Source organism: Petaurus breviceps, unplaced genomic scaffold (assembly GCF_028583685.1).
Source record: "Petaurus breviceps papuanus isolate PSGF00001 unplaced genomic scaffold, PetGlider_PUasm1.0 99, whole genome shotgun sequence".
Lineage (NCBI taxonomy): Eukaryota > Metazoa > Chordata > Mammalia > Diprotodontia > Petauridae > Petaurus > Petaurus breviceps.
The window spans coordinates 9,142,167-9,153,371 of NW_027187465.1; the positions used below are offsets into that span (position 1 = coordinate 9,142,167).

Below are 11,205 nucleotides of genomic sequence, written 5' to 3' on the forward strand. Positions count from 1 at the left end.
GCCCCCCCAGCACGGCCCCCCACAGTACACGGCCCCCCCAGTACACGGCTTCCTGGGCTGGGAGTCCAGGCTTGTCACTTACATCGCTGGGGTCAGTGCCAACCCTCTGTCCAGCTTGACTCCCCAGGGAGCTTGGAGGCCCCAGGCCTGGCTCTTCAGGTGACCCTGGCCTTCTCAGCCCCTTGGCAGTTTGTGTTTATTTTTTCACCCTGGGTCCCCTTTCATAGCAGGGACTGGTTTTTAGAAATCTCTTTGTGCAACAATCAGAACTTGTTTTGTTTGTCCAGCTTTGCTCTTGTAACAGAGTTTGGTTTTTTGTGTTATAGACAGGTTAAGGATGGGTGACAGAGTAGTCAGGGCACTGGGACAGGAGTCAGGAAGACTCTGACATTTACTAGCTGTGGGACCTTGGGCAAGTCACTTAACATCTGTCTGCTTCAGCTTTCTCATCTGTAAAACGGCAATAATAATCCCATCGACCTCCCAGGGTGATTGTGGGCATCAAGTGAGAAATTCATATAGCACTTTTGTAAACCTTAGAGTTCTCTATGGATGGTAGCTATCATTATTTCTCTAGGATCTATTTTGTTTCCTTCTTACCACTTAAAATCAGGTGACCTGGATTTTGGGCCTAGATCTGTCATTAACAAGGTGTAATACCTTAGTTTCACAGAGGTCCCCCTTTCTGGAGTTTCACTTTCTTTTTCTGGAAAATGTGGAGATGAAACTAGATTTCCAAGGTTCCTCCCAGTCCTGACACTTTCTGTTCTAAGACCTGACATCCTGTGTTCTCAGGCCCCTCCCAGCCCTGACATCCCCTATTCTAAGGAAAGTATCTAATCACCCTTAAAACTGCCCTTATACTTAGAACAGCACTCATGAAGGTGCTTTGTCTGTCCAGAAGCCCTGTCACAGACAGAAGGGTCTGTAGGAATAGCCCCCAAAGAGATGCCTGCAGGGTGCCCCCATGGCTGATGCAGAGCCAGCTACTGACCTCTGCTATCTTCTCTCTCCACAGGTTTTTCTAGCACTTTCACTGGGGAAAGGAGACTCAAAGACGACCAAGTGTTTGAAGCCTTGGGCACAACTGATGAATTAAGTTCAGCTATTGGGTAACTAAGCTGGGATTGGGACCTAGTGGTCTTTGCCTGGCCCATCTGCATCCAATGATGCAGTCACCGTGTGCCCCCTCTCAGGGGACTTCTGATCCTGCTTCCAGCATTGCCCAGGTAGTCCAGAATAGCTGAGAGGTCCACAGGCCCGTGGCTCTGGCCTAAACACTGACTTTTCCTTGTTCCCTTTAGGTTTGCCATAGAGGTCATGACCGAAAAAGGCCACACATTCGTGGATGAACTTGAGAAAGTGAGTAATACCAGTCCCTTTCCCCGTGGTGTATGACCCCAGCAGTGGGCACACCTCTCGGTTTGCCTGCAGGTGTGGCTGGCCTCCCCCCCCTCACATTGGAAAGTGCTCTCGGGGGGCATTCTTCTGGAAGGGATCATGAGACACATTGAGCTGCCCTATATTGTGAGCTACAAGTCAACTGGCTTTTTTGGTGTAGAAAAAATCAGGTTTGACCTATATTCACTATTCAGGTCAATCCTAGTCTAACTTCCTGCTTTCTCTGAAGCATGGTTCCCGGTCGCTGTTGCTGCCCGAGCCGAGACCACCTGAGGGAAGAACCCTCTGTTTTCAGTATATCCAGTATAGAAAAATCAGCTCTGTTTGGGGTTCCAGGAGAGGGGACTTTTTTTGTAGTTACCCTGCTAAGGCCAGAGGTGATTCTGCAATGCTACACCTGGCTTCCCTCCTTTGGTTTGGGGACAGTTGCTTGATAAATACAGTGGGCCACTGCTGTTAGCTCATACTTTCAAATATGCCCTTTATCACATGAAGAAAAAAATCCTTCCTTTCCTTTATTTTTTTAGTGTTTTGAACAACAGTAAGTGCTATATTTTATCAAAGGCTTTCTCTTCTAATGTTATAATGATGTAATCTTTACTTTTTTTTTCTTGTCTTAGAAAGATTTACTATATCAATTGTTATCCTGATCTTAACCATCCTTATATTCCAGTTATAAATCATACTTGGTCATAATCAATAAGATTTTTCTTGTGCTGCTCTATTCTATTCCTGAGTATTATTAGCAGTATAATCCTAGGCAAGTCATTTAAGCTCTCCAGGACTCAGTTTTTTAGGTCTCAGTAAAGTAAGAGGTTTGACCTTGATGACCTCCACAGCCACTTTCATCTCTAAATCTATTATCCTATTTGAAATTGTCAGTATGCATTAATGATCTTGGCCTACAATTTTCTTTCTCAGACTTATCTTTGCCTAGTTTAGGGATCAGAACTGTATGTCATCTTTGTAGAATCAGTTTGTATAACAGAGAATTTACTTTTTCTTTAAAAGTTTGGTCAAATTTGCTTATGAATCTGTGACTTGGTACTTTCATGCAGATATTTCTGATTTGTCTAAGACTGGTCTACTTAGATTGGATTCTCTACTTGTTACTTTTGATATTGTGTACTTTTTTAAATAATCAGTTATTTCTTTTAGATTCTTAAATTATTAACATAGATTTGTGCATAATCTAATTTTTAGAAAAATGTTGCCTTTGTCATTTCTAATTTGGGCTTATTCTTTTTTTTCCTCTTTGTTTATTAGTTTTGTTGATCTCTTAAAAAAACAGTCCCAGATTTTTCTTTATTATTTCCATTTTTAATTTTCACTCATTAATCTTTACTGTTGTCTTGGTTACAAGTACAGACTCAACTCAGTAAGTCCCTCTATCCCTCTCTTATCGATTTAGGCATTTAACAGTATAAATTTGCCTCAATGCTTCAGCTTAATCCTGCTGATGCTGATGGGAGTCTGCTGAGGAGACAGGATCATTGTTTCCAAGCGTTTGATGGCTGTAACGTGGAAGAGGGATTAGACTTCTTTTGCTTAGTCCCAGGTGGCAGGACAGGGAGAGTAGTGAGTGCAAGCTGTAGACAGACAGATTCCAGCTCTCTGGCAGGAAAAACTTGCCATCCCAGCTATGCCAGACTGGAATGTGGATTCCCTGTCAGTGGAATTCTTCAGCCAGAAGCCAGATGCCTGTTAGGTGGAACCGTCCTAGCAGAGATTTTTGGGACCTGTTGTACCACAAGGCCACTGAGTTCCCTTCCGTCTCTGAGACTGTTAATAAGGACAGCCCCTCTTTGGTCAGGGGCCTGGCCGGCTTTCCAGAGCAGACTGAGGTGGGGGCAATGACAAACACGAGGCCGGGGAAGGGCGGCTCATCTGTCTACGCTTCAGTCTGAGGCTCATGAGCTCAAGCATATGGCTTAGAGGGCCCCTGAGAGGCAGGCACCGCAGAACTGGAAGGCCCTGCTGTTATCTAGTCTAAAGCTCATGTGATAGAGGAAGAACTAGAGCTTGGCAGGGTAGGAGGGGAGCCATTTCATCTAAGTCACAGCAGCCAGAAGTGGCCAAACTGGGCCAAGGAGTTAGAAGAAGCGGCTCTTCAGCCTTCAGATCCCAAAGCTATTTGTAAAAGACAATGATAAGTACCCACTGAGCTGAGATCGGTAATGATTCCTCACAACCCTGGGAGGCAGGTGCTATTATTGTCCCTGTTTTTCTGTTAGAGAAACTGAGGCAGGCAGAAGTTAAATTACTTGCCCAAGGTCACACAGGTAGTAAGTGTGGATTTGAACTCTGGTCTTCCTGATTCCTGGCCTAGGGCTCTGTCCCCTGCACACCACCTGCCTCCAAACTCCTGAAATCAGGCTCCAAGTTTGCAGGTTTCCTTGATACAGGAGCCAGATGGGAGAGATTCAGATCTGGAGTTCCAGGACCCTTGCGCCTCCTTCAATTACTTTGTGAACATAAATAATCACAGTCACGCTTCGCACTCCCTTTATCATGATCTTCCTCCTCCTCCTCCACAGAGGGCCCTGTGCCACCTCACAAGGAAATCTGAAGGAGAGGTGATGCTCAGACAGACCAGACAGACCCCACCATTCAGAAAACACAGATAAAGCTTAGGTTTGGGGCCTCTTGGTGTTAGACAAATGAAGGGTGTCAGCTTCAGACAAGATCAGTAGTCTCAGAGTGTGCGTGTGACAGTGGGACATTGGATCGGCATTGAGGCCCTGCAGCGCCTCTGCTGTCGGGTCTTGAGCCACCTATCTGCAGACTGCAGCCATCACCAGGGGGCCCTTGCTGTCCTGCAGCCTCAGGAGCAGCCCAGCCAAGCCCCTTCTCAGGAGCAGGGAGAGGGTTCTGGGAGGGCCTTTCACATGGGAGGTTCCAGAGGAGTTCGCTAATTAACGTCCGCTGATTAAAGGTTCTGATGGTCCCCAGTGCCTCGTTACTAGCACCTCCACTCCCCCTCCTCCGGTCATCCCAAGTGGATCTGCTTCCTTGCCTTCTGCTGCTCTCCTCAGGTCCAGTGCAGGCTACAGGACGCCGGCTCCTCCATTGCAACGCCACTGTCTTCAGCCAGGGAGGCTCACTTGAGTAATTCTCTCCTTATCTGACCCTTACAGAGGGAGCGGCTCCCTCTGGGTGTCCTGGGGATGCCCACCCTCAGCCCGGGCCCTCTGTCTGAGAGCATGAGAACATGCTCTGATGTCTCTGGACCAGCCAGGAGCCCAGCCTCGGGGTGGCAGGGAAGCCCCTAGAGGGAGGAGAGAAGCTATGCCCATTCCTGGGGAAGGGCGAGGGCATTCTGCCAGAGGCTCTGCAGTGAGCATTCATTGGCCTCGTGAGGGTTTTCTTGGGCTCCCTCTGTCCCTCTGCAGAGCGCACAGCATTCAGTGAGGATGCCATCCTGGACCTGGAGCGCTGGATAGATGCGTACAGCAGCCAGCTTCCTGCCCTCACAGCTTTCATTCTGCCTGTACGTATCGGGGGCATCGAATCACTTGGGCTTTGACCAAACCTCTGTGTGTGTGTGTGTGTGTGTGTGTGTGTGTGTGTGTGTGCATCTGTGTGTCTCTTTCTATGTGTCTAAGTCTGTGTGTGTGTCTGTCTATGTGTCTGTGTTTATGTGTGTGTCTCTATGTGTCTGTCTGTCTATGTGTCTGTGTTTCCTGAAAGAAGCAGGGAGCTCCTGCCATCCCATCTCTGGCCTTCGGACATGGACAGCAGCTGCGGCTTTTCCCAGGCCTCCCCCGCAACTATGGCCCCACAGCCAGTCAGAGCCAATGTCTTGTTTTCTGTTTCAGTCCGGAGGCCAGAGCAGCGCGGTCCTCCACCTCTGCCGAGCTGTGTGCCGAAGAGCTGAGAGATGGTGAGAGACCGAAGGACGGCAGGGAGGGATGGCCTGAGAGCAGACGTGTCCTCCTCATCCTTGTGTCTGCCCCGCAGCCAGCCTAGGCTTTAATCAGGAGTGAATGAATGAATGAGACTGAATGAATGAACAAGTGAGGGGTCCAGTATGTGAGTAGATGAATGAGTGAGTAGGTGAGTAACAGCTTAGCAGAGAGAAAAGGACATGGGAGTCAGGGGCCTGGGTGCGAGTCCTGGGCCTTCTGCTTGGCCCCTGTGACCTTGGGCACATCTCATCCTTTGGACCTCAGTTTCCTCCTTGCTAGAAGGGAAAAGAAGCAGAAAAGCTGGATTCTTGTTCCCCGGATGCTGCTGTCAGTCACTGTGCTCTTGGGCGAGCCACTCGCCCTGTCTGGGCCTCAGTTTCCTCATCTGTGCAGTGGAGAATTTGACTTTGAGTGTCATGGCCAGGGCACCAGGATGCCTCGATGCCCATGCTCATGGCTGGGGTGTTAGGAAGCAGGTGCATAAGGAATAAAGCCAACATTTGTGAGCCTGTGAGTGAGCTGTCAGGGGTACCCCCAGACCTCCCCCCAAAGTCTAGAGCCACATGTCAGAGGACAGGGAAGAGTTAAAGCAAAACCCCCCAAACCCTGCCAGTGTCTCTTTTCCAAGGACGTCGCATTAAATGTTTAAAGAGTAATGAATCCATGTGAAGACACTTGGCTTAGCAGGCGCCTCCTGCTTGCCCCTGCACAGGGAGGGAAGAAGTCCTGATGTGAGCCAGTGAGGGAAGCCAAGGAGGCACCAGAAAATAAAGTCTGTCCTCCCATTATTCTGGATCGTTATTAAGGGATCCCGTGCTGGGGGATCTTCTCAGAGGCTTGTTTGCTCAAACAAATGCCCAGGCTGGCTTCCCATGGGTAGTGCAGGCCGGCTGATGGCATCTGCACAGAGGGCAGAGGAGGAAGTCCTGGGGGCTGGAGACCCTGCTTGTTCCTAGCTCCAGCTCTGCCACTAACAACGAGAGTAGTTAACATTACAGTAACAAAAAATAGCTCTCATTTAGATAGCACCTAAGGTTTGCAAAGCACTTTACCAATATCCTCTCATTTGATCCTTGTAATGACCTTGGGAAGCAAGTACTATTATATTAGCATTTCTTTTTACTAATGAGGAAACTGAGGCGGACAACAGTTAAAGTGACTTCCCCAGGATCACACAGCTAGTTAGTATCTGAGGCATGATTCCATTTCAGGTCTTCCTAACTCCCAAGTCCAGCACTCTGCTGCATAGTGACTTTGGATGAGTCATAAGCCCTCTTTGGTGCTCCATTTTCTCATCTGTAAAGTAGGAGAGTTGGCCCAGCTGGTCTTTAAGCCCCCTCCTCTCCCTCTCTAACATTCTGTGACTGAGTCAGAGTTACCCTTGTTCAGCCAGCCCAGCTGGCTCTCTGTGGTCAGCCAACAGCCTCCCCAGAGCATGAAGGCTTTGGGGGGTGGGGGGAGAAGGACGTGTGAAGCGGGACTGCGGCCAAGCCCTGGAAGATGGTCCACAGTTTGGGTGGGGAAAGTGACAAAGGGGGAGCCTTCCTTTGGGCCCCCCTTCAGCGCCCTTCCTGGGCATTGTCTAGACACCCTGGCTGTGGATTTTCACCATCTCGTGTGTGTAGTCGGGCAGTCGGCATGGGCTCAAAGACTGGCCCTCCCTCCATGGAGCTGAGGGCAGCCCTGAGCTGCCTCACCCAGACGGTGAGGGGAGTGGTGCTGGAGGTCACTGCTCACAGCCACGCAGGCCAGTGATCTCCACTTGTCTTCCCTTGTAGTGTGGTTCCACTTGTCCAGGCCGGGCAGACGGATGCAAATGTGGCCAAGTTCTTGAACAGGTAATAAAACCAATGGAAAGGATCCCATTCCCCAAAGGACTCCCCCTCTGATACCATGCTTAGTATTTTATCTTCACGACATTTAGAAATGAGGGCCCTGTTCACTCCAGCCTTGAGGAGGATGGATGGGCAAGCATTGGATATCAAAGCAGTTGGGCCACCTAGAGAGTCAGACACGGGCAAGGTCATGTTGCCTCTGACATCTAGCACCATTGAAGGCAGCAGCTGGGTCTTGTTCAGTCAGCACACAGTTACAAAGCACCTAGTATGGGTAATAGCATCTGCCTTCAGGAAGCTTACACTCTGACAAGTCCCCTCTGCTGGGAGGTGGTCTGTTAGCAGTAACGGGTGTCCCTGGGAACAGAACCTCCTAACTGTCAGCTCTAGCAGCGGTGGGATGGGCCGCCCCTCCCATAAGCCCTTCTCTCAGGCACTGGATAGCCGCCTTTCTGGGATGTTGAGAGGAGGTGACTCTTGGTCAGGTGTGGGCTAGATGAGGTGACCGGCCGAGGATCCTCAGCCTCTCTGACTCCAGTCTGCTCGTAGACTGCCCAGAGTTGGCCTGTCCATGTGCCAGGGCCCTTCCTGCCGGGCCATCAGGATGATGCTTTTGGCCAAGGAGTCTGGCACCGGCCTTGGGCTCTGGCAGTAATTCACCACATGCCCAATTCATCAAAGTGGAGTTGGCCGAGGACCCACCACCACCATTAGGTTCTGCTAGGGACCACTTGGCCATTTAAACATGTGCTTTTAACATTAATTTGGGGGTTAGAATTTCTCTCTCCTTTGGACACGTTCTCTTTGAGTGTCTCTCTCTCTCTTCTCGCCCCCCCTCCCAGACTCAGTGACTATCTCTTCACTTTGGCCCGATATGCCGCCATGAAGGAGGGGAAGGAAGAAAAAATATACAGAAGACAGGACCCCTAAGGCCGCAGCATATGCCAGAGAAATCCTGTAAGGAGGGAGGCTGGCGCCCTTCCCCTGACCGCAGCAGGCGGGGACTGTTAGCAGGGTGGTGTCTGGGCCCAGGACCGGCCTGATGAAAAGCCTGAGCCCCACCTCCCCCCGCCTACGTCAAAGCCCCTCACAGCACCAGGCCTCTGAGAACATGACTGTCAAACACTTGTAGGCTGTGTGCCAAAGGTGGCCACAGAATTAAAGGTCTGCCTGCATCGTGTGTGTGTACGTGTGTGCACGTATACGTGTGTGTGTGTGCAAAGTTCCTGAAGCCCTGCTTTGGCCAGCCTTTCTCCAAGGATTCAGCAGAGCACGTGAGCACATCCCCAATGTAAATGTGATTTACCTTTGCCAGAGGGGCCTTAAATGTCACATTTATAAAGGGAAAAGCCAGCAGGATTTGGTATTGTAGTCACCTCCGAGCCATCCGTCACTCACGAAGCATGAGGACGGGGCCTAGCAGATTTATAAGCAAGGGCTGCTAACAATGCTGGGCCCCTTCGGTCCACGAGTTGGGGTGGAGGAGGAAGGGGCAGCACACAGTTCTGCCCCAGCCCCACAGACGCCCAGAAAACACTGTCAGTACTGCTTGAGCTTGGGCAGCAGACCCACAGACGAATGGGGCAGCCTTCAGGCCTTCCTTTGATGCAGGACCTTTGGAAGATGAAAGTACCCCTGGGCTCACTGATGCCTCCAGGTTAGCCCCACTGTTATGATGTGTTTCAACTGCAGTCAGCCCCCCTTCCCCCAAGAAGCCCAAGATGATGGTGGGTCCCGCCAGCTTGCAACTGATGCCTCCCCGACCCCCAGCCTGGTGTGAGAGAGAAATAGACTGACCAGAGCCCTGAGCAGCTGAAATCAGATTTCAGCCATTTCCATCTGAAATCAGAAATCAGCGGCCTTCCAGCTACCGATCTAAATTCACAGCTTTGCCCAAGAGAGATTAGGAGACAGGGAGGCCCTCCGCCATTAACAAGGGAGAAAGCCAGCATTGTGGTGCTGACCCAGAAAGGCAAGAGACCTGGATTCAAATCCCACCTCAGACACCAACTGGCTGTGTGTCCCTAGGCAAGGCAGCCTTCTCAGCCTCAGTTTCCTCCTCTGTAAAATGGGGGTTTTACAGCACCTCCCCTACTAACCTCGCTGGGTTGTGGGGAGGACCATGACCACATGGGCCAAGCCCTTTGTGAGCCTTGAAGCCTCCCAACACGTTCCATATTATGTGCTGAGGCTGAGGGGCGACATGCACCCAAATCCAGAGGACCCGAGTTCAAATCCCAGCTCATTTGCCGCCTGTGGGACCTCTCAGGGTGACAGCATCAATGAACACATCAGAGCTTTTTCCGACCCTCAGCCAACATCTCATGGGACCCTCACAGCTGCCCCAGGAGGAGATTGTCCCCCTGCCCATAAGCAACCAACCTAAGGCCTAAAAGGGCTCCACGTTGCCCTTCAGATAACACACAAGGTCTGTCCTTTGAAGCCCTCCTCCTCCACTTTTCCAGTCTTCCAGTCTCGTCCAATTGACCTGCCAGCTGCTCCCCACCTGTGCCTGCCTCAGGACCTTTGTCTGGGCTGTGCCCCATGCCAGAGTGCCCTTCCTTGTTACAGCCTCCTCTTAGAACCTTCCCATCGTAGCTCGGGTGCCACCACCTATGTGAAGCCTTCTTAGATCCCATGCCACTCCCTCTACCCTCTCCGTTTTCTCTCTCTTGGAGCTATCTTGTGTTACTTTGTATTTATCTGTGTACATGTTGTGTCCCTCTGGTAGAATGTAAGCTCCATGAGGTAACAGTTATTTGGCTATTGCCTTTGTATCTCCAATCCCTAGTAAGGTGTCTTGTGCATCAAATTAGACACTTAAAGGCTTGATGAATTAAATACCACAAGTTTTGTTGGTGCCATTCTATAGACCAGGAAATGAAGGCTCAAGGGTTAGTTAAGTGACTTGCCCAAGGTCCCACAGCTAGTTAGTGTCTGAGATGGAATTCAGACCCAGGTTTTTCCTCACTGCTGTTCTAGCACACATCAGGGGACACATCATTTTAAAGGTCTTTTCCAGCTCTAATTCGGGCACAACATCCTCAATGACATTCTCTGAAACTGAAGACAATTTCCATCTCTCATTCCAACCACTTTTTTCTGGGGAAGATTCCAGGAAGGATCCCAGCCCTAGTTAGGAGATGGAGGAATCTGAGAATTGTCTTTTTCATCAACCAACATTCCCTTGGGAAATTTCTCCAGACTGAGGAGCTAGAGAAATGTCCCCTTCTTGCTGTACTCACTCAACAATAAGCAAAAAACCAGCTTGGGAGAAGGGGGTGGATGTCTGTGCTTAGCACAGCAAAGAGAGGAACCAGGTCCACAACCCAAACCTGTGTACTTTCTATCACACACACACACACACACACACACCAGTCACTAATACATGCTACTATCTTGTTATTCAACTTCTTTTTTAACTGATATTTCATGGCTATTGTTAACGTCCATTTTTCACAGTCATTTTCGAAGGCTGAGCTCGTAACACATCCCGATGACAAACGTTCCCAGTCCAGGCTCCCCCATCCGCTGCAATGTCACCCCGATCCGTTCCTCACTACCTTCCTCAGACAGCCCACCCCATTTTATGATAGCTCTGTCTCAGTTATCACTATTGAACCTTTAAGAATTCAGCAGCTTTTCAAATTTAATTGAATACAATTCTTTGTATAATAAATTCTGCGTGAATGCTACATAAATCAGCCCTAGGAAAGATTCATGGCTGTCTTCCTCCTCAATCCAGGGCCCAGAAATCTCTCACTAGCATTACTGGACCGAAGCTGGTACTTTTTGATTGTCACAAGAAATCAATTTAACCTTTCCAGCCCAGCTTGAGGAGCACGTCTAATTTACAGCTGCCAACTCATCAGATTTTCCAATGTTTTCATCTCCAGGAGTCCCTGGAGAATGAAGGATTTAGGTACAAATAGAGAAAAAGGAATGTCTCGGAAGTCCAACCTTCTCGAGTTGGAATCCAAAGTCTCTCTCTCTCTAAGAATCAACATGACCCCTTCTGTTCAAGTTGGGGAGCAAGTTCAGGATTCAGAAACTCCCGCTCC

General features: G+C 49.7%; 1 protein-coding gene across 1 annotated transcript in view; it reads left to right on the plus strand.

The window, feature by feature from the left end:
* MMAB (metabolism of cobalamin associated B) overlaps nt 1–8,319 on the plus strand; it is a 14,216-nt gene extending 5,897 nt beyond the window's left edge. Inside the window, exons 3-9 of the mRNA XM_069081631.1 lie at nt 1,019–1,112; nt 1,305–1,362; nt 4,437–4,509; nt 4,794–4,891; nt 5,220–5,284; nt 7,088–7,147; nt 7,987–8,319. Of these exons, the coding sequence (XP_068937732.1) occupies nt 1,019–1,112; nt 1,305–1,362; nt 4,437–4,509; nt 4,794–4,891; nt 5,220–5,284; nt 7,088–7,147; nt 7,987–8,074 (536 nt within the window). The 3' untranslated portion in view covers nt 8,075–8,319. The remainder of the gene's footprint in view (nt 1–1,018; nt 1,113–1,304; nt 1,363–4,436; nt 4,510–4,793; nt 4,892–5,219; nt 5,285–7,087; nt 7,148–7,986) is intronic.
* Nucleotides 8,320–11,205: the final 2,886 nt, after the last annotated feature.